At 36.3% G+C, this 26,816-nt stretch overlaps 1 protein-coding gene across 3 annotated transcripts in view; it reads left to right on the plus strand.

Moving 5' to 3' along the window:
- The window catches only part of rbms3 (RNA binding motif, single stranded interacting protein), a 185,126-nt gene that overhangs the window by 40,406 nt on the left and 117,904 nt on the right, over positions 1-26,816 (plus strand). For all 3 annotated transcript variants that reach the window (XM_051131629.1, XM_051131630.1, XM_051131631.1), the window contains exons 3-4: positions 16,402-16,460; positions 21,126-21,217. In XM_051131629.1, the coding sequence (XP_050987586.1) occupies positions 16,402-16,460; positions 21,126-21,217 (151 nt within the window). The remainder of the gene's footprint in view (positions 1-16,401; positions 16,461-21,125; positions 21,218-26,816) is intronic.

Below are 26,816 nucleotides of genomic sequence, written 5' to 3' on the forward strand. Positions count from 1 at the left end.
TCCATGATTCGATATCATGGAGTATTAACCCTCAGGACACCGCATTTTACAATACCATTTAAAATAATTGCATTTCAGAGCCCCTCATTATGTCTCTGATTGTAATCTAATGCTACAGAAAGAAAGTGAATACAGTCCAACTCAATTCCGCTCACACTTGGAGCAAGGTTTTAAGGGATGAATTAAGAATTTCATTCCAACTCAGCTCTGTATTTGTCTCTTAGTATATGTGCACAGTTAAACTTTTTAAAGGCGCAGTTCACTTCCAGAACAAAAACTGACAGATAATGGTACCCCCTTGTCATCCACAATGTTCATGTCTTTCTTTCTTCAGTCGTAAAGAAATTCTGTTTTTTTGAGACAAACATTTCAGGATTTTTCTCTGTATAATGGATATATATGGTGCCCCTGAGTTTGAACTTCCATGCAGTTTAAATGCAGCTTCAAATGGCTATAAATGTTCCCAGCCAAGAATAAAGAGTCTTGTCTATCGAAACGATGGGTTATTTTCTGCTTTTTTTTATTCTTTGTAACCGCAAACGATTGTCTTGGTCTAGCTCTGCATGAACTGTGTGTATTCCTGTTTATGACAGTTAGGGTATGTCGAAAAACTCCCATCTCATTTTCTCCTCATACTTCAAAATCGTCCTACATCACTGCAGAAGTACCAACTCAGTGTTTACAAAGTGAACATGCAAAGAAGATCTAACACCCTTTACAAAAAAAGGCAAAACAGTGATTTTAGGATGATTTTGAAGTTGGAGGAGAAAATGAGATGAGAGTTTTTCAATATACCCTAACTATCATAAACAGGAATACACAGAGTTCATGCAGAGCTACACCAAGACTAGTGCTTGCGTTTGTTTTTAGAAAATAACTGATCGTTTCACTGAATCAGACCCTTCTTCCTTGGCTGGGATCGTTTAGAGCCATTTGAAGCCGCATTTTAAACTGCATTTTGGAAGTTCAAACTCGGGGGCACCATAGATATCCATTATATGAAGAGAAATCCTGAAATGTTTTTCTCAAAAAACATAATCTCTTTACAACTGAAGAAAGAAAGACATGAACATCTTGGATGACAAGGGGGTGAGTATATTATCTGTACATTTTTATTCTGCAAGTGAACTTCTCCTTTAACTACTCACTCTTATGTCATTCCAAAAGACCTTTGATAATCTTAATTTTGATTAAATCTGAGAGCTTTCTGACCCTCTAAAGCCATCAGCGCAGCTACCATGTTCAAGGCCCAGAAAAGTAGTAAGGGGTCAGGACATCAATAAAATAGTACATGTGACATCAGTGGTTTAACCTTAAAAGAGAAGTTCACTTCCAGAACAAAAATGTACAGATAATTTACTTACCCACTTGTCATCCAAGATGTTCATGTCTTTCTTTCTTCAGTCAATAAGAAATGATGTTTCTTGAGGAAAACATTTCAGGATTTCTCTCCGTATAATGGACTTCAATGGTGCCCCCAAGTTTGAACTTCTAAAATGCAGTTTAAATGCGGCTTCAAATGGCTCTAAATGATCCCAGCCGAGGAAAAGGGTCTTATCTAGCAAAACGATTGGTCATTTTTGAAACAAATTGACAATTTATATACTTTTTAACTTCAAACATTCATCTTGTCTAAGTCTGCGTGATCAAAGTCCCTTTACAAAAGAGAGTAAAACAGCGATGTAGGGCGATTTTGACGTTGAAGAAGAAAACAAAATGGGAGTTTTCTGACATACCCTAACTGTATTGACCCGCACACTACACATGTGCATCGTAGCAACAAGACAAGACAAGCATTTGAGGTTAAAAAGTATAGAAATTGTCAATTTGTTTTGAAAATTGCTGATTGTTTCGCTACATAAGATCCTTCTTCCTCGGCTGGGATCATTTAGAGCCCTTTGAAGCTGCATTTAAACTGCATTTTGGAAGTGCAAACTTTGGGGCACCATTGAAGTCCACTATATGGAGAACATTCCTGAAATGTTTTCCTCAAGAAACATAATTTCTTATCGACTGAAGAAATAAAAACATGAACATCTTGGATGACAAGGGGGTGAGTAAATTATCTGTGAATTTTTGTTCTGGAAGTGAACTTCTCCTTTAATGTTCTGAAGCTACAATAATATTTTTTTTGTTCACAAAAGAAAACAGAAATAACAACTTTATTGAACAATTTCCTCTTTCTCGTGTTCACGAGAGTACCACCACACACGCGTGTGGATTCCTCTGCCGTTGCTGTCTATGCAAGGTCAGAAAGCTCTTGGATTTCATCAAAAACATCTTAATTTGTGTTCTGAAGATTAACAAAGGTCATATGGGTTTGGAACGACATGAGGTTGAGTAATTAATGACAGAACTTTCATTTTTGGGTGAACTATCTCTTTAAGTTCATTTTGCAGTATTCCACAGATCAGCAGAGGAATGCCAAAAAAGTTGCAGAGTAAAATTCCTTGAGGAGAAATAAAAATATACAGACGAATGAAACAGAGATATGCAGATACTGAGATAGTATAGAGCTACGGTATAAAATAAATGGTGATAGCACAGCTTTTCTATTTTTTATTTAGTTTCATTTTATCTTGTTTTTTTTTATCTGATGAGAAATGTTTCAGTACATGTTGAAAACTTTCGATTCTGAATGTGAAACCCTAGAAGAGACAGATGCAAGATTACTAAGATGGCTTTTTTCAAGAGCAAAATAGGGAGCAGGAGATTTCATTTGCTTTCCATTTAATCTCATTGCTGTCTAGGAGAAACAACTGAGATATAAAATTGATCTCATTTGTGTTTTTCTTTCCTGTGTGTGCGTATGTGTGAGTAAGATCAGAAAGTTATTATATTGCTTCCAGTGGTATCTTGGCATTCAGCGGTTCTCATTTTCCTGGTTTTATTCTATATTCCTCTCCTATATATATCAAATATATTATATGTTTTATATTCACTGAAAAGCATCCAAGGCTTGCTGCCCAGAATGGCACCCCCTCCCTCGCTTTCTGTCTCTCAGCCTGATTGACTAACTGAGGCAGTGGAGGAATTGCCCTTGTGTACAGGGCTGCCATATCTAGGGGGGCCTCTAGGGTAGGATCTCATTTTCAGTCGGCAGAGCCCCCCCGGGGTCGAATAACTCAGGCATCCAGAGCATGCAAACCATTTCTGAGCCAGTGACAAGGCTAGTAACAGGTCACGGTTTTTATTTCAAAGTGTTGCTTTCTTACAATACATTTGTCGTCTTCTTTTTCTACACTTATGATTTATGGCTCCTTCTCGCTGCTGTAGAAATGTCTAATCACAGGGAGAAAATCAGGCTAGTATTTCTAATGATTTGAAGACTGATTCATAATTCATATTTTTTAACTCGAGTTTTATTCATGTCGCTGCGGTAGTGCAAAAGAGGGCATGGTTCAAAAAGCATTCAGGGAGTGTGCCGGAATCAACTCTGTATCCAGCACACTCTCAAAAGTAAATGTCTCTCCAGCGACTTTTATCCAGTTCCACCAAAGCAACTATTTAAATCTATAGTATTTACTGCCTTTGTAGTTTGTTCTTTACTCAACGCTGTCTAGGGCCCTATGGTTTCCGCAATGCGGAAAACATGGACGGAATCACAGAATCAAGTCCTTAAAATGGAATTTACTGTATAACTTGGAACGTGACGGAATTTGGATGAATAAATCAAAAGTAGGAAAGTACACTTAAATGAAAACATGATATGGGCTAGTGTCTGTGAATATTAAGCTGCAAAAAGACTATTTACATATGAATTCAGCATGTTCTGCATGTCTCAGTGTGAATAAATGAGTGGCGTAGATGTGCAATTTTGTTTACTACACACATACTGAAAAGCATTTCGAGAAAAATTATGAATGTTCACCACAGTATTTCTCAGAAAAAAAACTATGTAAATAAAATAATGAATTAGAATAAATAAAAATAATAAATAAAATGAATTCATTATAATTGTTTTGATTATTAAAATTTAATAAAACTATTCAAATGGAATCCAGAAAATTAATGGAAAACACAGAACTGGAAAAAATGTAAAAGTCTTCACAGCAACCCATCAAAATAAAAGTTTGGTTTAATTCGAAGAAACTGTAATGGAAATAAATTACTTACAACTAATGAAATGATTATTACAATATAATTTTTTTAACGAATATTTACTAGAAAAATTACTTATTAGAAAAATGTAAATGTACAACACAGTATTTCTGGGAAAAAGACGCAAATAAAATAATGAGGAATATTTACGAGAAAAATTATTTACCAGAAAAATGTAAATATACAACACAGTATTTCTGAAAAAAAAAGACGTAAATAAAATAATAAATTAGAATAAATAAAAATAATAAATAAAATCAATTAACTAGAGATGTTTTTGATTATTAAAATGTAATGAAACTATTAAAATTTGTGTCCTGAAGAAAAAAATGTATTGGAGTTAGACCCGCTTCAATGGTTTTATGTTCGTGGTGCAGGGTAAAGTCTTTTTAGTGACTTTTCCCTTATGAGACTTCTCTGCAATATCTGTGGTTATTTCTCACTGCTGTTATTTTTTTTAAACCTGAAAGCAGCAACATTCAGACCTAACCTGAGGTCAGATGAGTGGCGAACTCCTCTTGAAGCTCAACTGCCCTGGGTATGTTCAGAAGAGCGTATGAGGGCCAAAAAGCCGCTAGCCATCAAGAGTCGTCTTGAAGTCTTTGTAAACTCAGTCTCTCTGTCTCCCTCAGTATCACACAGCTCTTGTCAATATGTGCGAGGTGGGAGAGGAAGAGGAAGCGGGAAGCTTAGTCAAAAAGTGCCTAAATGCTCGGGATAAAGGTCTTTTAGGCTGGATTCGACTGTTTTATTGATATCAGCTCTGTCTAGTGCCTCCGCGACTTCTGAGGCTGTAAGAAGGTGTCAGTCATCTTTTCAAATTCTTCTCAGCAGTTCAGACCACTGACACATCCGCTTGCCAATCCTTTGTACCAAGCCTTGTCCTGTTAGCACGGCTCCTGTTGCGTTTTGGACACACAGACCTAGATTTACTATTAATAATAAATAAAGTGCACTAATGATGTAAGGTACCCAACAAAAGGATACTAATTTGCTAGTACAGTCTACAAATTGCATGCGTGCTCCTTGGCCATTTTGCAGGTGATTTGACTAAGATTAACTGCGCACATCCACGTTTGAAAATAAGTTGGTCACACCCGTATTTAAAGAAGGGTTTTGCATTTGGTAACTTCACCAAATGTTAGTCACGTCGCTCACTTTTGGCTCTCATGAATAATAGGACACCTGTGGTGAGAAAATTGCCTTGTTTAAGTGTTAGTCTAATGGTAAATTTTTAGTTTCCTGTGCAAGGTGACTCATGTTCGTATACCGACTTGATCTGGATTTCAGGGGATGACACAATTTTTAATCTAACAACAAATAGTGACTCAAACAGCCCAGCACAAATTTTTATTTTATTTTATTTTATTTGTCTATTTTCAGTTTAGGCAAAAAGTAGAAATTTTACAATATCTGCCACTATGTTCTCCCGAAATATTCATTGTAAACACTTAATCATATATCATTTATTGTATTTTATTTTATTTTTTATTATTTTATTTTAAACACTTACTAAATTATATTATATTAAATTTTATTTTATTTATTTTATTTTTATATTTTTTAGACAATTTAGCTAAAACATGAATTTTACATCTAAATTATTTAAATCTGCCACTGCATTTCCCCCCTAAATATTCATTGTGAACACTTAATCATATATCATTTATTTACCTTTTTTATTATTTTATTTTTTATTTTTTTAGAAAATTTAGGCATTTGCCACTGCCTTTTACCCTAAATTAATTTAATTGTAAACACTTAATCATGTATCATTTATTTACAGTGTAATTTAAGTATGAGATATAATCATACATTAAAAAAAAAGTTTGTAAATTTAATGGTAAAAACAAAAAAAAAAAAAAAAAAGTTAATTGGTTAAGAGTAATTTCCTTTACTATATATGATGAAAAGCTGTAATAGAGCTAACAGGACGTTATATGTATAAAATGTTTAGATTTTGGAAGTTAAAATGTAACAGACTAATTATAATTTGCAGTGAAAAACTTTAAGCTTTGTACGTTTATAAACTATTTATCTTGTTTTTGTTTTCATTTTCATATAACATTATATCAGTTAATGAAATGTACTGTTTTGTACTGTAAAAAATGAATTCCTAATATATCTAAAATGTTGCTACTGTATTTTTTATGGCAAAGTTTTGACAACTACAGCTGCTGTTTTGCTGTAAATGTCACATTCTGTGGTGAGCAGAAATGCTGCATTATGAACGTTTTTTATATTAGTTTTATATGTCTCAGCTTGGCCATTTTTGGTACTTTCTATCAAGTGTGGATGAGGCTTTATACATTCAAACATTCAGCAAATCAAGGCCGTAGTGCTTTAGGCAAGCCAATCCTCCTTTTGCAAAGTCACAGGGCCTCTTTCTCGAATCCGACGGCGCAAGCGAGCGTACAAACAAACATCAGATGCTTGTAACTCACGGCACAGAAGTGTCGAGCGGCGTGTCAGACGAGACAGCTGCATTGGTAGCCAATTAAGAGATCCTACACACCCACCTGGATAGAAGTTGAAAGAATGCTGGTTCACATCTCTCGGCACGAGACATCAAACGGTCCGGCATCCGTGGCTGCCGGCGCTCTGGGGAAAATAAAAACACAGATCAGAGTGTGTGACGGCCCTTTGAGAACTGTCATTAGCACTTCACACACTGCAGCTGAAAGCTTCGTACACAAGACGCGTTGTCTTGACGGTGATCAAATCAGCTGGGATCCGCTCCCAGCTTGGGCTGTCACAGCACGTCGAGCCGCGTCGCGCTCTTTCAAAAGCGCGTGTGTGGATCGAGAAATATATTTATCTTCATTGAAAGTCATTCTAGGCGTTTTGGTTAACCTCATGTGGTGTTTACAGTTTTTTGTGTTCGTGTTGATTTGATTTTGTGCGCTTGTGGGTTGACTAAAGCGCTCCGAGGGTTCAGTGTGTGCCGTGATGGAAAGGGTGGTGGCGTGTGATCGGGCCTGTGTGTGTCTTTTGTGGCTGTCTCTTTTGGTCCTGATCTGCTCTGGTCAGTGTGGAGAGATGCTTCTTTCATCCAGATGACCAGAGTTAGAACATTGTGATCCCACGTACTGGCTGAACTGTGGTATTTGACAGGAGGGTTTGGTGTGTGTGGTATCAGCAGTCTAATTAAAGCTCTCTGAGTATCTGTTATTGTAAGGGCGTTGTTGCCTCCTTGCTTTCTTACTTTGATTCTGTCTGTCACAGCTGGCTTGCCTTCAAGTGATATTAATAGTTGTGACTTTCTTCACCAAGGTTTGAGGTGTAGAAATGTATTTACATAACTCCATAATCTACTTTGACTTTCCCATGTGTTTTGTCAGCCCTTAAAGGAGAAGTTCACTTCCAAAACAACCCCCTTGTCATCCAAGATGTTCATGTCTTTCTTTCTTCAGTTGTAAAGAAATTGCTTTTTGAGGGAAACATTTCTGCATTTGTCTCCATATAAAGGACTGCTATGGTGCCCCGATTTTGAACTTCCAAAAAGCAGTTTAAATGCGGCTTCAAACGATCCCAAATACGGTTGTAAACGATCCCAGCCGAGGAAGAAGGGTCTTATATAGCGAAACGATCAGTTATTTTTTATTTAAAACATACAATTTAAATACTTTTTAATGTCAAACGCTCGTCTTGCCTTTCTCTCCATGAATTCTGTGTATACTGGCTCAAGACAGTTAGGGTATGTCGAAAAACTTCAGTCGTATTTTCTCCCTTAACTTCAAAAATCATTTCAAAATCATCCTGCGTCGCTGCAGAAGTACCGACCCAGTCTATCGAACGTGAACAAAAAACAAAAAAGGTAAAACAGCGACATAGGACAATTTCGAAGTTGAGGGAGAACATGAGATGGGAGTTTTTCGACATACCCTAACTGTCATGAACCGGAACAAAAACAGTCCAGGCAGAGTAAGACAAGACGATCGTTTGACATTAAAAACTATGTAAATTGTATTTTTTTAAAATGAAAATAACTGATTGGAAGTTCAAAATTGGGGCACCATATGCTGAAATGTTTTCCTCGAAAAACATAATTTCTTTACGACTGAAGAAAGATCTTGGATGACAAGGGGCTGAGTAAATTATTTGTAAATTGTTGTTCTGGAAGTGGAGTTCTCCTTTAAAGACCCTTTATACCGGTAGACATGATAAACTGGTAGAAATTTGTCAACCGGTAGAGGTTTTGGACTATCGTCTCTTCACGGTTGCAAACTCGTGTGACGTTGCTATCACAAAAACGTATCATTTGCATGCATTGTTAAGCATTTCGGTTTAAAAACAAGTGATTTTAAGCTGTTTAAATGCAATCTGCAGCGAAAGAGAACTCATTTCGCTATGTGTGCACGCTGTCTGAGAGGCACAAGTTATTTTTGCTGCTTTATAGGCCTTAAATGGTTAAGTACACACACTTGCATGTGTCAAAATGCCTGTATCCTCATAAACACTGTAATTTAGGTCTTAAGCAAAAGTAAACAGCTGAGATAGAAAACACATGCGTAACAGTTTATTGGGTTCGGGCAGCTCTTAAAGTGACAGCAGTGTGATATTCCTGCTGTCTGTCATTCATGTTAATCAAACCACAAGAGAGAGAAAATCTCTCACTGCTCTCGAATAAATCACTTTTGTAACTTTAATTATTTAAATTATACTGTGAAGAATATGCGGTGTTATTATACATTTGATTACTTTGTACAATATATGTAACATTGTCTTATTTATTTTTTATACTGTAGTTTTTTGTCTTATTGCTTGTAATTAGTTTCTTGTTCTCTTTTTAATCGCTGACTGTTAGTCAGCTTGAGGTTTTTTTTTTTTTTGTTTGTTTGTTTGTTTGTTTGTTTTTTAGGTTAGTATTAGTTTTTTTTTTTTTTTTTTTTTTTTTTTTTTAAGCAGCCAATCTCAGTTTTGGTCCTTCAGAAATCTTTCTAATATGCTGATTTGGTAATCAAGAAACATTTCTTATTATCAGTGTTGTGTTGCTTAATATTTCTTGTAGAAACCACAAAATATATTATAAAATAAAGCACAAAATATAACAATATTTTGTTATTTTTTTCTAGAACATTTAATAGACATTTATTTAAGACAGAAATGTTTTGTAAATGTGTTACTGTCATTATTGATTGATTAATGCAACTTTATTAAATACATTATTGTTATATATTTATATTTTAGAACATCTGTGATGTGTAAAGCCAAAATGAATTTTTTTCAAAGGCTATTTAAATGTGACATATTTTCTTAATGAGATATTTTGGCATAATATATATGACCCTGGACCACAAAATCAGTCATAAGGGTCAATTTTTTAAAATTTATACATCTGAATACAGCTTATACAGTAGAATAAATAAGCTTTCCATTGATTTATGGTTTGTATGAAACCATATATGGTTGATATGACAATATTTGGCCGAGATACAATTATTTGAAAATCTAAAATCTGAGGGTGCCAAAAAAAAATATTGTAAATCTAAATATTGAGAAAATCACATATAAAGTTGTCTAAATGAAGTTCTTAGCAATGCATATTACTAATCAAAAATTGACATTCTGATATATTTACTTAATATCCTAATGATTTTTGGCATACAAGAAAATTAGATCATTTTGACCCATACAATGTATTTTTCGCTAGTGCTACAAATATACCCATGCTACTTAAGACTGGTTTTGCGGTCCAGGGTCACATAAGTTCAATAGCATATTTAATTGGAAGAAAATGTAGGATGGCACTTCACTGTATGCAGCAAGCAAATTTAGCCACATTAACCAAAAGGAAAGATATATTAGTAGAGTGCCATTTAAAACATTTTGATATGAATCCAACTTTTTTTCATAACGATGTGCTCTGCCAAATAATTACGCACAATAAGACCAGAAATGTGACATTAAAGTAAACAGAAATTCTTCTAACGTACAACTGTTTAGAGCAGGATTTTGGATCAATGAAATTTCACCATGGGCAGGCCAACCAACTGCAAACTGTTGAAAATGGAACCCAAACAACCAACAAAGTTCCCAGTCATGCACTGCTGTAGTCATGGCTGATTAGGACAATAAGTCAAGTTAATACGAATGAGATTTAAGTAATTTTTCACTCGTAGCTCTGTTGTGTTTGAAATGGCTGGGACATAATTCAGCATGCTATTTTTGTTCTCGTGTTTATCATATCACCGTATATCATAATCATTATATATCATGGAGTCGATGGTTTACTAATATTGTAACATGCAACTTCTCTCACTGTAAACCATTTGGCTCTTCGGCTCAATGTTATTTAAGGTCGAATTCTTGGCACTCCAGCCATCCACGAGGGAAACTCCATGCTTGAGGTTCTGAAAGTTTTCAACTAGTAAATACACTCAAATCTTGTTCCTAATCAAAAGTCAGCATTCATAAAGCTGTTTTTAAGTTGATCGGCAGTAACCCTCATGCACAATTATAGTACACAATCCAGAAAAACATTCCGGCTTCTATTTACTTTATTAAAAAAAACAAAACAAGGGTTTAGCACTCAAATGACTGAACACTTAAAATTTGCCACCATGAACACACTTGCACGCTATAATGAAACGCATGCAATGCTAATTAATAAAGCTAATGTGTCTTTGGGTGCTAATGACATTAAGATCGCCTTAAAGGAATAGTTCACCCAAAAAAAATAGGCTTCTGTCATATTTACACAAAAAATGCTGGGTTAAAAGCAACCCAACTTGGGCAATCCAGCGCTGGGTAAATTTTGGACAGAACACATGCTGGGTTATTTTGACCCAGCTGGTTGGGTTAAATGTTTTTACCAAACATGCTGGGTTATTTTATTTAAGTCAACTATTGTTTAAAAATTGCTGGTTTAAAATGGACCGGAACTTATAAAAACACACACAGAATTACAAAAAGCAACAGCAATAATCAAAAGATGAACATTTATTATTAACCAAGAACAGATGGACAAAATTCAAGACAAACTGAATTTATTTGGGTGAATAAAACATAATTTACAACTCATTTAACAAGCATTTTAGACATAAAAATGTAACATTTAAAAGTAGAATTTTAATTTTAGTGTATTCAAGCGTTTTCTGTAATTGCTTTTTTACAGAAATGGCGCTAATTCTCATGCCGGTATGTCGCCGAAATCTGGGCCGGTGAAGGGCTGCTGTTCGTGGGGTTGACTGCGAACTTCAGACCGTGGCCTTGCGTTTCACTCGTAGCTGAAAGATGCCATGACTGACTCCAAAAACTGCCCATAAACAAACAGTACTGACATTAGAAAACACATTTTAAGATTAAACTCAGTACAATAACGAATAAAATCCATTTATTTTATGCAAGGCAAAGGGCATTTCCATCCTGCGAAACAACGAATGCTGACGTAGATGACTGACATCTCGTCCTTATTTTGCGTTGCGTAAAATAATACAATTTACAACACAGTACAACACAGTAAAAGACTTTATAAATGAAATAAAATGCATACAAACCTTTATTTCGCTGAAGAAGTGCAAAGCGGCGGCACTGAGAAATGGTTTCTCCTGTAGAGGTAAAAGCCTGCGCTCTGACTGACTGTAACTCAGCAGCTGGATTGTTTCGTCAGAGACGGGCTTAACCCAGCGGTTGGGTAGAAAAATATAACCCAGCAACTTAGTTACAGAAAAACTACCCAGCACCTGGGTAAAAAAATATTAAAAATAACCCAGTAAAATGACCCAACAAGTTGAACCCAGCATTTGGGTTAAAAAAAAATAACCCAGCATCTGGGTAAAAATATAAAAAATAACCTAGTAAAATTACTCAACGGGCTGCACCCAGCGTTTAGGTTAAATAAAATAACCCAGCATTGTACTTTATTTATTGATTTATTTTTGAAAAATTCCTGTCTTGTGTTCCACAGTTTAAAATTTGAATTTGAAATAACTGTAGGAGTTTAAAACAGCATGAGGATGTAAAAATAAAAATAACATGTCAGAGGTTCATTACGGAAGATTTTGCGAGAAAAATGGCAAAAAATTACATTAGTGAACAACAGTCAGTGTTCTTTCGTGTTCTTTCCTCACCCCCAATCCATTTTTGAAATTAAACGACTTTGAAAGTTTTGCATTTCAACCACAGGTGGTAATAGCAAAGCCAACATTCCATAATGAACCTTTAACCTGGGTAGAATAACGTCACATCCCGGCACTGCTGCTCTCCATCAACTTAAAACTACCCTGATGTTCATTGTCGAGCGTGATCGTGATCAGGACGCTTTGCCAGATGTTCTCACAGTCAGCTCCTCCACCTTTGGCTACGACGTTAGCAGTGTCATCCTGACAAATGATCCTAAAGAGCATTACGTTAACCAAAAAGTACGGCATTGGGGTCATTCAAGTTTTTGAGGTTTCAACAAAGACTTTCATTCTGTAACTTATAAATCACAACACAGACTGCGTCTATTAAACATTACCCCACCTCAGTAGCTTAATTTATCAGCATCTAAACAAACCAAACAAGACAGGCACATGATTAAAGGGACATTTCGCTCCCTGAACCTCCTTACTGGCTGCGAAAGAATGAACCTACGCCTGTGTTTGTGAGGAAACCTTCCTGTTCGTGAGCTTCGTGTTAGCGAGACATCCGTGACATGACCGCTGCGTGGCACTGGCTTGCGGAAACGTTGCCAGTTATGTTGACTACATTCCTCCCTCGGCTCCACCCCCGACCCACTCACTCATCTGAGACGCCTGTGTTTGTCCAACCACTTGTTTTGCAAGATGAAATGGCAGCAAATCAAGCGTTCAAGTCAAATGGTTCTCATGTGTTTCCTTCACTTTGGTCCGCTTCATGCTTTCTCCAACAGCGCTCCTCATTTTCATGTCTCTGTAATGTGGTTGCTCTCGTCCCCCAGGCTTCCACTTTGTTTACTGACAAACCATATTGACGGAGAAAAAAAAATCAAACAAAACCAGTATTGTTTCTATAATGAGTCTCTGCGATCCCAGAGTTGTGATTATCCATTTTCGCAAAAAAAACATCCACCCACACTTACTCGTTGTGTGATGGTGTGAATTGCATAAGACTTTGTTGATAAATTCACATGAAACCGTGTACTGTACGACGGTTGTTCTTTCAACCTAGCGGATTATGATATTTATTTGTATTTCTTCTATAAAGCTGTGGCGTTTACAGGCTTATACGGCGACGTGAGATGAATTAGCTGCCATTTTCCAGACGTCAGCGATACAATGCCTCGATGGGACGCCGCTTCTCGCGGTGACAGTGAAATGATCTTTCCCTTATTAAACGCCTCCATCCTTATAAAGGTGGGTAATATAGTCTCCCGCTTTTACCTGGAGGTGGGAACGCATTAAATATTAATTAAAAGTCACATCAGGAGCGCCACGCTTATATCAGTCTTCCCGGTCTTCAGGCGGAGACGGAAGCGATAAGTAACTTTATTACCTCCATCGTGGATGGAAGGAAGCCGGTAGGGGAGGAATAAGGGAAATAGGGACTGCCGAGAGGAAAGAGATTCATCTGTTGTACAGACACTTTCGTGATTCTGCGATGAGCCCGATTTCGCTATGTGAATAGGGGTTTTGTGGGGTAGAGACAGAAAAAAGAGAAAGATTATTGCAAGAATGCAAGAGCACTCAGTGCTGTGAGTTGAGGTGAAAAGTGAAAATGAGGGTGGGGATTTTTGTGGTGTAGATTGGGGCTCTGTGATGCTTCCAGCGTTTAATTAAATCACTGGGGTTTGAGACTCGCATCCTGCACCCAAAATCAGCCTCCCCTTGTTTACAGTGTCCTCTTAAGGAAGGTATTGATGTATTGATAAACATCCCTTCGTCAAGGTTTTAATGAAGCTAAGCTAAACCTTTATTAAACGTACTCTGCGAGTTAGGTCCAAACTTTTTAATTAACTAAGTTCGGAGCAAACGTTACACTTGGGTTTTTCTTCAAGTTCACTTGTATGTCCCTTGGGTTGACTTTTATTAAACTGGTTTTTACATTTTTCTTTTTTTTCTCATATGAATGTCACATTAAAACATGTCATTTTAGGATTTAAAAAATAAAATAAAATCTTTTTTATGAATAGATTTTTGTCCCAGAACTCAATATCAATCTTATTGTAAAATTACTCATCCATTTATGGGTTTCTTTTTCATTTTCCATTTTTAATTTTTTTTTTTTTTGAAGAAAATCTGATAATACTTGAATGTAAGTCACAATGCTGAAGAAAAGATTTGTGATTATTTCCATTTTATTGCAACTTTAAAATGAAAACAAATGATACAGATAATGCATTTTTACAGTATTATAGCTTTAAATAAAAAAGCAGCAAGCAGCGATTACTGAGTTTCAAGCGCTTTAAGGCATTTAAGCACATATGGAAAAAGACATGATTTAACAAGCCTGTAACCACCTAAATCAATTATTTAAAAAAAAAAAAAAAAAAGCATGTTTGGCACATCCAGGTAATTAATCATAGAAAAAAAAAAAAGATTTTTAACGTTTATGACTTTTATAGTGAGAGCTGTGGTTTGATCTCATGCTTGTTTAGAATCACCTGTCACATGTGCTCAAATGTGAAGTTTTGAGTTTTCCTTTAGGCTTTGTAGGATTTTGGGTACATTTAGACAGGCCCCTTTTCTAAATGACCCCGTTATAGCTTCCCAAATGGTAAATAAAAAAAAAAAAAAATGTAATAATTATTGACCTAGAGAGTCCAGAGAATTGTACTGCAGTGTTTTTTTTTCCCAGATTGAGCAAAAAAAACAAGAACTAGTTTGCAAAAGTAGGTTTTTTACATCTTCTCAATCGTTGATTAATGATGAATGAATAAATGATTTGATTGACAGCAGTGGTTCTAGAGGCAAAGTTGTTAGGGAGGTCTGTTGTATGATATGAGTATTGTATGCATGTGCAACAATCATTTACGCCCTTGAAAAATGTGATATCGTTCCCCTCAGTAGCTAAATTCTTTCCAATTTCTCACAGACCTTTGGGGCACTGGGTCAAACAGGTCCACGGAGTTTCGTTCTGACAGGCCTCCGTTAACCTTGTCTAATTGGGGCTCAAACTTCATTGGCCATGTTTTTTTGAGATACACAAATGTCCTTTTTGGTCTGGCACTTTGGGCCACGACCGTTCACAGCGATTTTAATGTTAATCAGTGGTTGAGTAGTTATTGCTTTTTTATGTTTTACCCCACTTATAGCGCCACCAAGTGGCCAAGCTCCGCAATTCTGTGACCTCAGATTGATTTCTTACATAGGTGTTCTGAGTTTGCCGAAGATACCTCATTCCGTTCATGAGTTACAGGCATTTTACTAAAAGCAGCCCTGCCTCTTTCACACGTTTTGGTGTGCCTTTGCGACGGTGAGTCAAAAGTTAAACTTATTTTTGAGAATTGTTGATATTCACTGTCCCGAGAATGTTTCTGCACTGGTTTGGTTCCATCCGGGCGAAAAACCTTGGACTAGTTCGCAAAAGTAGGTTTTTAAAAAAATCCAAAATACCCGAAAATTTCACCAGGCTTATAATCAAATCTGAGGTATGCATTTTGTCCAGCGTGAGCCAAGAATTCCAATGACATAAGACACTTGAGTCTGCAGCTAACGGTTTAGGAGTTATGAGCAATTTTGTATTTTTGGTCACTGTAACGCCCCCGTCAGGCCAGTTGGGGCAAGACTTGGTGATGTTGTCAGCGGTGTGAGTACTACCATCCCTCCCAGTTTCAAGTCTCTACAGCTTACGATTTGGTCTGCACTATCAGTTTTATGTGGAAATTGCTGATCCTTGATCATTCTAACAATTACAATAGGGTTTCAGTGCTATGCACTTGAATCCCTTATAATAAAAAAAATAGAAAGTGTCAGAAAATATTACTACACTTTATAATGTTTTCAAGTAAATTTCAGATTTTTAAATAAATGCATCTGTGTAAATAAATGAATATTGTTGTGTTTAAATTAAATAATTCACTGTTATTTTATCAAATTATGCAGAAAGTGTGAAAATATTATTCTATAGAGTGTAATTAGGATGCATAAAATGCTAACTGTGAAATTTGCATTAGTAAGAGGAGTCTGCTTCATTAAAAAGTGTTGAAATGTAATTTCCATAATGTTCATTTCCACCACAGAATGTAATGAAACAATACATAATTTGATATATGGTGGAAATGTTCATGGTAATTAAAATGACAAAAATGATTACATTATGAGTTTCATGCAATAGATTGAAATATACTTGATCTAGCTTGCTTTAAGCTGATCCTTTTGTTCTCTTTGTCCTTTGCAGGTATGGAAAAATAGTGTCAACAAAGGCAATCCTGGACAAAAACACCAACCAGTGCAAAGGTGAGTACCGCAGTCAATATCGGCTTGCATTAAAAACACGCTCCGAGAGCATTCACAGTCTCACTTAAAATAATCAATAATCCTCATGAAATGACAGCTTTTAAATGACTCTGATTAGTCTGACGATTGTCTGGATGATCTTTAGAGGCGGAAACGTGTTAGCGTGATTGTGGGTGAAGTCTTTACAACCGGATAAGACGTTAGCGTGACTAACAGGGTTAGCCGCGGCGACGAAAAGCACAGGGTTCCTCCTGTGTTGATTTGAAAAGTCCGGGCCTGGTCGTGGCGGTTTAAAAATAGCCATAGGGGTGAGGGAAGCGTCCGGCTGAAATTGATGATTTAGCAGACAGCCTCTTTTCAGGAAACACTCAGCCAGCGCTGTAAATAAACAGCCTGGCTTCCTACACAATCTGCCAAACCGAGTCCCGCAGGTTTTTCTCCCGTTCCGTGCATATGCGTGCGTGCGTGCGTCTTTCTCTTTGTCATGCTTTCTCTCTGAGGGCACATCTGATATGTCCAAAAATGAGTATTAATGCCCACATGAGAAGAGGGTGTTTTTGGGAAGCAGAGGAAATCACTCCAGGCTTTAGAGGACTTCCACTTCCTGGAGTTAACAGCCCTCCTACTCTGCCAGGCTTCTCCACCCTGATGGGCTTCCAGCCAGGACTTATGGGAGCCAAGGATATCAGACAGGAAACGAACAAAAAGATGGATTCGCTTCATTCACGGCTTTGCTAAATCTACATATGTTAGTCCTGCTTGCTTCCACACCATCCTTTTTTTTGCACAGGATATGCACTATTCATTTCAAGATGTGTCGATTGATCGCAATTACAGGGCTATCTGCTGTAGATTAATCCCGTATGATAGAGGGTTGTTTACAATCAAGTTTGTTCGGTCCGTTTGCTTCTGGAGATCATTCGTAAGTTATCAAGCCCTGCAACGTCGTCAATCACAATTCTTACATGGATTGTTGGCTGTTCGTTAAACACACGTTTAATCGCATGTTTACTTTGTGTGTTTTGCATTAGGCAGCTAGACTGGGTAATTGCAAACTTGTTTGTGCAAAAAAAGACACATTTTCGGTTTCAGACAGCTGTTTTTTTCCCCTTGTCCACAATGACAGATGGAGCGGGTGACAGTGGTGGGGGTTGCGGGCAACGTCGAGGGTGTGTTTGATTTTCTCTTTGACTCAATCACGAGCCTCTCATTAAACGGAGTGAGCGTAAATATTTGTGTGTTGTACAACGCACGAGCACACCGACAAGCTCTCTCTTTCAGTACCTCGCTTTCCTTTTCTAATTGGAATTATGTGCAGAGGAAGGAGATCTTTTTTTCCACAGTTTTGACATCCGAGGAGAAAAAACGGAGAGAGAGAAAAGCAAGCGAGAGAATACGCACTCTCATTTGAGGCGTATTTGTATTTATGGATTTAATTACGTAAAGCTTCCAAAACACTTCCTGCCAAAACCTCATATGCGTGATGTCTACGCACAAACATGCGCTCTTTTATCTTTTTTTACCTCTCTGTCGAGCTTTTTTTCAGGCCTGTTCCGGTTCTGGGCGTCACGTTGTTAATAGGAATTGATCCCTGCATTCTTCAACTCGAAACCTCTTTCTCAGCCCACTTCCTGATGGCTGCTGTTTAGCTCTTTTGGTCAGTGACCTCAGGAATGCTCGCAGCGATCTCTCAAACCAGAAGTGTTCCTCTCTCTGGATCAAGAACAGTCTACTGGAAATCCTTTTTCACACACATGCTGTGTTTTCTTAGGCTTATGAAACATCTGCAGTCTTTGGAACATCTGGATGGCTCAGTTCTCTGCTGTAGAGATCTTGCCTCTCCTTCTAGCTTCCATGTTTACTGGGAGGCTTCAAAGCGGATGGCGTGTTGTTCTATATGTAAGGTGTGTGTGCGTGCGTAAATGAACACATATGTCTGGCATATAGAGCTGTTGGCCTCAACCGTTCGCGGCCTCTCCAAAGCTCTGCGTTCTGCCATCTGTGGTTTCAAATGTCAGTCAGGCTTTGAGAGTGTGTGTGTTTAGAGTTTAGAGAGGCTTATGGTGAGAATGCCTCCGCCGAATGAAGACACACTGCCTCAGATGTGCCTCAAATGTACTGAGGGTCTTTAAGAACCTCCGCCACTGCAGTGTTTATTACGGATTCGTCGTAAAGGAAGTCATGGATCTTCTCTCTCGCTTGCTGCCAAAGAAATGTTTGGTTAAAAAGCTGGGTGGCGGAATGGACCCTGCTGGACTAGTAGCTGTGTTTTGAAGCATGCAAACTGTTTTCAAACTGGTCTAAGCTGCCTATTAGCCAGTTGACCAGACCCCATATACATTTATACATACACACATACATTTTCTATATTAACCACAATTCCACAATATTAGTATTAACAAATTAACAATAATTTATTAATTATTATACTTCAAATAAATTTAATGGCTCCATGTGGGAACCCATTATAACTGTCTAATGTCAGCCCTACTATTTTTATAGTCATGATTTCTGTTTGCTTATCAGTACGTTCTGGAATTTTTTTTTTTTTTTTTTTTTTTACAGAGCCCCACACATGACATGCAGGAAAAAAAGTAATTTGTTCTCTCGGTTTACTAAATTGTGTACACGATTTACTAATTTGTTACCTTGGTTTACTAAATCCTGTGCACGATTTACTAATTTGTACCCTCGATTTACTAAATCGTGTGCACGATTTACTAATTTGTTACCTTGGTTTACTAAATCCTGTGCACTATTTACTAATTTGTTACCTTGGTTTACTAAATCCTGTGCACGATTTACTAATTTGTTCCATCGATTTACTAAATCGTGTGCACGATTTACTAATTTGTTACCTTGGTTTACTAAATCCTGTGCACGATTTACTCATTTGTTCCCTCGGTTTACTAAATGGTGTGCACAATTTACAAATTTGTTACTTTGGTTTACTAAGTAGTGTGCACGATTTACTAATTTGTTACCTCGGTTTACTAAATCGTGTGCACGATTTACAAATTTGTTACCTTGGTTTACTAAATCGTGTACACAATTTACAAATTTGTGCCATCGGTTTCTTAATCGTTTTGCACAATTTACTAATTTGTTCCTTGGTTTACTAAATCGTGCACATGACTTGCTAATTTGTATCCTTGGTTTACTAAATCCTTTGCACAATTTACTAATTCATTCCTTTAGTTTACTTAATTGTGCACATGATTTACTAATTTGTACCCTCGGTTCACTGAATCCTGCACACAATTTACTAATTTGTTCCCTTGGTTTATTAAATTGTGTTCATGATTTACTAATTTGTACCCTTGGTTTACTAAATTTTGTGCACAATTTACTCATTTGTTCCCTCGGTTTACTAAATCCTGCACACAATTTACTAATTTGTTCCCTTGTTTTACCGACTGTAAATGCAGACAGGAAGTAAGACGATTTATTATTTTGTGTGCGTGATTTATTTAAAATGAGTGAAAGAATTTTTATATCGCGCACAATTTACTTAAAACAAGGGAACGAATTAGTAAATCATGCACACGATTTAGTAAACTGAGGGAATGTATTAGTAAATCGTGCACATGATTTAGTAAACCAAGAAAACAAATTGTTTTCCATGTTTCAAATAGCATCAACATATCAAAATAGTCTCACAAAAGTAGTCCATACTGCTTGTGCTCTATATTCCAAATCCTCTGAATTCATACAGTAGCTTTGTGTGAGGAACTAAATTTTGAGTCGTTATTAAATGTTAATTTTCCCATCCAGTTAGCTGCTAACTGCTACAACCCCGATCACTGAGTCAGTGAGTTCAGCATCAGTTTGATTTGAGAAAAACTCATTCAGTTCAATAAATCAGTTGATCCAGTTCACAAACATACAAACAACTCAAAAAGATGTTCCATTCATGAAACATTCAACATGAATTCTTTCATGAAAGTGGTAATGAGAGCAGTAAATAAACGTACATTTTGATGTTCATCACTCCAAGCTGTTGCATGACTTTAAAGACTTGGAATATAGTTGCATGAATTATAGTTTTTCACTTTATACATGCATATGTACAGGTAAGTACATGCATGTGTACAAAGAGAAAAACTAAAATTCATGCACAGTATCCAGAATTCTATTAATTATGGGGTATAAAAAGAGTGGCCAGCGTACAGTGCATGTCAAAAATGCACCTTTTGCGTTCCAAGAAAGGGCTCTATTGGAATGAAATAAGGGCGAGTAAATAATAACAGAATGTTCGTTTTTTTGGCTGAACTCTTTCTTTAAGCTGGATTTTCCAGCAGGGGTGAGGTCAGGCTGAATCCTTCTCTGTCCTGTTACTGAGGAAATAGTTGACAAGCATGAGCCTTGAACAAAATGGCCGTTTCCTGTCTCCCCAAGCGCACACACAAACCCACACTCAGACACAAGCGGCTGTGCTCAAACATGCAGACTCTCTTGTGTCGCCACGATCAGCGTGATAAGACAAACAACGGAGCGGTCTTGTTTTGACCCTTGAATTTTAAATCTGATAAATGTGTCTGATAATGTCTGATTAATGTCTGATAAGGAATTCTTGAGTTTTTGGCCAAAACACTAAGATATGTGTGTTATAATGTGTATAAATAACTCTTATCTCACTTTTATTCTGTACATGTGTGTGTGTAGGATATGGCTTTGTGGATTTCGACAGTCCGGCGGCGGCACAGAAAGCTGTAGCGTCCCTCAAGGCCAGTGGCGTGCAGGCACAGATGGCAAAGGTAAGCTCGGCTTTACGCCACGTCTAAACCTGGTTAATTTTTTTTTTTTTTTCCGGCATAAAGGAATCAGGATACAGTGTATGTTGTTGCTCTAATTATGGTGTCCCTGATGGTGATAATGATTATAGGGAAGATGTTGATGATGACGGCTGCGGTGGTAAACATCTGTGGAGGACGTATACGTATGATTATCTGGAAGTGGTGGAAATGGACTCATGTAGCTCGATGTCCAGCGTGTGCATTCAGACTCACGCACAGTTGTTTAAAGCATCTGTCCTCTAATATTCATAAGCTTGCAGGCTGTCAGGATGCAGATGGTTTGTGTATCTGAAATCCCATTTAAATGCATGCCTGTCAGAGCTCTCTGCAACGCAGCAGGCCTCGTATGAAACAGACAGGTCATCTTACAGAGAGGAGGAGAGGGAGGTGGGGAGTGAGAGAGAGAAAGACAGTGTTTTCACTCATGTTTGCATGTGTGGCCAGAGTAAGAGAATTTACCATTTAAATTAAACTCAATCGACAGCCTTTGTTGCGTAACGCCGATTTCCACAGAAGTTCCACAAAACTTGTACTCTTTCCCAAAATTTGACTCAATGCATTTATGCTACAAATACTGATGATTGAGTTTAACTTGTATTGAACCCTGGGCATTGTTTTACTGTGCTCAGCTTTCAGAACTGAAACTGTTTTCCAAATCTGCATCTAATTGGTAAGAATTGGTTAATCATTTTGGAGGCCATTCACAGGCTCTGTTCCAAAACCTAGTGAACTGCTGCCTTCTAAGATACCTTATTTCATGGGCCAAAATCCTTCAAAGATGAGTCAGTCCCAGAAGAATGTTTAAATATATTGATTTATGAAATGTTAATTACAAATATATATTTAAATTCCATTCTTCATTAAGTAAAAATAATTAAATCTAATTAGAAACTGAATAGTTGTACCCAGTATTGTATTGTTATGTATGGACACATTAAATGCTATTAATTATATATATGTATTTGATATATTTATTAGATTTTTTTTTTTTTTTTTTTTTTTTTTTTTTCAGATAAGCATATTATAATAATTTCTGATGGGTCATGTGACACTGAAGACTAAAAATTCAGCTTTGCCATCACAGAAATAAATTACATTTTAAAATATATTAGAATATAAATAAACAGTTATATAAACTTGAAATACTAACTCAGTAATTCAATAATAATTAAATATTACAGTTTACCAGATTTTTTTGATCAAATAAATGCATACTTTGTGAGTATGATCTTTTCTTAAAGAAAAAAAATCTGACAGAGATAAGTTGAGTCAAAGATATAACAAATAAAAAATACATTAAAAATTCATATTACAAAATATGCTATCTATCTATCTATCTATCTATCTATTTATCAATTTACATTATTAATTATTATATATATATAATAATTTAATAAATTAAATAATCAGTAGAAATTAATTACTTATGAAAAAAATATTATAAATATGTAAACAAATATATATATATATATATATATATATATATATATATATATATATATATACTTCAATATTACGCTTTACCAGATATTTTGATTAAATAAATGCATCCTTTGCAAGTATAATTTTTCTTTAAAAAAAAAACATTTAAAATCTTTGAGATAGTTCAGTCAAAAAAATATAAACAAAATATGGTTATACATTATGAAATTATATATTTCTCTCTCTCTCTCTCTCTCTCTCTCTCTCTCTCTCTCTATATATATATATATATATTTTTTTAATTCTTGGCAAGATTTTGTTACTTCTTTCAATCACAAAGCTCACATGTTTGAATGTATATTTTTATATCTTATGTGAATTTGCTTCTGAAGTAAATGTACTGCATCTTGTTTCAATAATGTTTGCTTTTTTTTTTTTTACTGGAAAACAAGATAAAATATTAATTTAAATATAAATACTATCAATTTTGTTGATATTAAAGTCTAATTTCAGTTGCTTTTCTGAGCTAAACATTTGAAAGTGCTGAGTTTTGTGAAGGAGAACCAATCTGATTAGCCGATCTGGAGGATAAATAGTGATTGGTATGTAGCATAAGCCAATCAGCAAGTTTCTCGCCCACCAGTACCTGCGTTATTAAAACAGTCAGAGCTGATGCTCAGTTTACTTTCTCTGTCTGAATATGAATTCATATGAAGTAGCTGTGTAATCTAAACATCTTAAGTTATTTCAAATTAAATTTTCACTGTGCTGTGATATTTTTAGTGAAATTCAAGTGGAACAGAGTACCGTTGAGCCCTTCCTGGGTGGAAGAAACATACTGTAAAAAACTAAACTGTTATTCAGAGGAATTTACTCTGTGGAAGATGGCCACATACGTCTTTTTAACAATGAGAGAAGGGCAATTAAAAGAACTAAATCGCCTGGCTTAAGGCTCATTAAATTAAACAGGAGCGCAATCGAAGAGTTTCCCTCTGCCCTATTAAACCTGTTTTCATTAAGAATTCTCTCACTTTAACAGTGCCTCTGAGCCACAAAACTAGCCTCTTAAACTTATTTCACCAGTGTATCAAGCTTCTCCTGTGGAGAACGTCTGCATAGTAGACATGCAGTTTAGATTGTGGGTCAAAATTTGAGCCATGTTTGTTGTAGAAGAGACATGTTTGTGAGAATACAAGACGCAAAGATGCAAACAAACCCATTTAGGGTTCACGTTCTCCTTTAGAATATTGCAAATGTAATATTTCACAATGAAATGCACCTCAGAGGCTTGCAGAATACTTAAGTGTTGAAATATTTATGGGACAGAAATATACGCATGAATGCCACAGAGCGATGCAAATTGAATATATGTAAGTTGTTGTGGGTTTTTGTTTTGGATTTCATAACCTCATTATGTGGATTGTTGTCAAACGTCCAGTCCTTTTTGTTCTTGTTTCCTTCTGTGACGTTCTTATTGTGTCTGATTTTCTCTAAATTAGCTTCACACAACGTCTGTTACCACTTAAACAGATAATAAAGTCTTTCCTGAAAAGTAAGACTTTTATATGTCACGTTTAAACAAACAAAACTAGTTTGCATCAGGCAGGGAATTTGTTTGGCAGGAATGCGTTATAATTATGATGCCATAATGAGGTGCTAGTATGGAATACTGTAATTGTGAGGAGATGAATTATTCATGAGGCAGTATTTATGTAAATTGTTGCACATACGTTAACTGTATAATCGACACAAGGGAAGTAAAGAAAGTGTGTGCGTGTGCGAATTATTTGAGTGTTTGCCTGCAGACATGTCCTTCACATCTGAACATCTCCACACACCCTTTGTGTATCCACATGCCTGCTGGTAATGCATGTTTGTGTGCGCATTGATGTCTCTGTGTGTGTGTTTATTTCCCAAGAGAGTTTGGGTTTTGAGTTTCCACCCTGCGTAAACTCATTTTTGCCAGAATCTTTCTACATTGGCGAATGGAATAGAACCATCATGTAAAATGTCAAATGTTTTCAGAGTCTCCGTTTGAGGGCTCTTTATTTGAATGCTATTGGTGTGTTGTATTGTTTTCTGAAATTTCTTTTTTCCGTGATAGACAAGGAACAAATGAAAGAAAAGAAAAGATCAAAGACGTTGTGTGGCCTACTTTGTCATTACTGGGAAAAATTCAGAGTTGCCATTTAGACAGATTGCACCTGGATACCAGAAAGTCTGTTGTTGTTTTTGTTATTTTTGTGGGTGCACAGCGCAGTTTGGAAAAGATTAAATTCTCTTGGAAACAGAGAATGTTTAGGTTTTAGGTTCAGTTGGTTTACTGATTCGGACAGGATTGGGATTGCATTATAAAACCCATTTAAATAAGACCTTTTTTAGTTATAGCATTATATGATGAACAAAAGGTATAATTGTATACTTGTACCTGATGTGGCCAATCTGAGCAGTTTTGGTGTTCTGACTCTGCTTCTTGATTTAATTCGCTTATTTACCTCAGACGGGATGACAGCAGTACTTAAAGGAGAAGTCCACTTCCAGAACTCACCCCCTTGTCATCCAAGATGTTCATGTCTTTCTTTCTTCAGCCATAAAGAAATGATGTTTTTGAGGGAAACATTTCAGGATTTTTCTCCATAACATGGACTGGTATGGTGCCCCGATTTTGAACTTCCAAAATGCGGCTTTAAACGATCCCAAATGCGGTTGTAAACAATCCCAGCCGAGGAAGAAGGGTCTTATCTAGCGAAACAATCGGTTATTTTCATAAAAATAACACAATTCATATACTTTTTAATGTCATATGCTCGTCTTGTCTTGCTCTGCCTGGACTGTTTTTGTTCCGGTTCATGACAGTTAGGGTATGTCGAAAAACTCCCATCTCATGTTCTCCCTCAACTTCAAAATCGTCTTGTATCACTGTTTTACCTTTTTTGTTAAAGGTGTTTGATCTTCTTTGCTTGTTCACTTTGCAAAGACTGGGTCGGTACTTCTGCAGTGATGTAGGATGGTTTTGAAATGACGTTGAGGGAGAAAATACGATTGGAGTTTTTCAACATACCCTTACTGTCTTGAACCATAATACAGAGTTCAGGGAGAGCAAGACAAGATGAGCTTTTGAGATTAAAAAGTATTTAAATTGTATTTTTTAAATGATAATAACCGATCGTTTCGCTAGATAAGACCCTTTTTCCTTGGCTGGGATCATTTACAACCGCATTTGGGATCGTTTGGAGCTGCATTTAAACTGCAGTTTGGAAGTTCAAAATCGGGGCACCATAGAAGTCCATTATATGGAGAAAAATCCTGAAATGTTTCCCTCAAAAAACATAATTTCTTTTTACGGCTGAAGAAAGAAAGACATGAACATCTTGGATGACAGGGGAGTGAGTAGATTATCTGTAAATGTTTGTTCTGGAGGTGGACTTCTCCTTTAAACCACCAATTTTACTGAAAAAGTTTGCAGAAATTCATAACGAAGGTACACCAGGTATTGCAATGAGAAATTCCACCGTGTTCAACTAATGTCAAAATAATGAGGAGAATCACTGTGAAAATAATGTACCATAATCACAGACATTCCTGTCTGGATGGGATTCGATTTCTCAGAGGAGTTAGCCGAAAAACTTCAGGTAATTTCCTTTTTAATTTTTAGGTTTTGTTGTATGAGGAAAACACAGATTTGCTCAAATCGGACCGGATTAAAATCACAAAGTATGTCTTTGTGGAACACAAACTTACCTGACTTGTCTCGTGGATAAAAACAAGTCCTGTCCGATTAGGGCGTATGTGTGTTTATTGTATATTGTCATACCATCAGTTTTTGCCTCAGCTGCTATAAAACAATCTGTACATTCCAGGATGTCCACATTTACATTTACATTTAACTTTTATAAAAGCAATTAGGGACTTGATTATAAATTATAAAACAATATTCATACATATTTTGCTGTTTCACCTTGCAAGAGTAAATTGCAGAAACTAGGATAGAAGTTCAACAGCAGAACAGAGAGAAAAGAGAGAACCAAAGTTGGCACTCAGTTAGTCTTTAGCCATTTTTAAAGGTTGTAATGGACCCAGTAAGGGACTGGGCTATAAAACGATGATGATAATTATTGTGATATAATTTCTTCAATAA

This window comes from Labeo rohita, chromosome 16 (genome assembly GCF_022985175.1).
Source record: "Labeo rohita strain BAU-BD-2019 chromosome 16, IGBB_LRoh.1.0, whole genome shotgun sequence".
In the NCBI taxonomy this organism is placed as follows: Eukaryota; Metazoa; Chordata; class Actinopteri; order Cypriniformes; family Cyprinidae; genus Labeo; species Labeo rohita.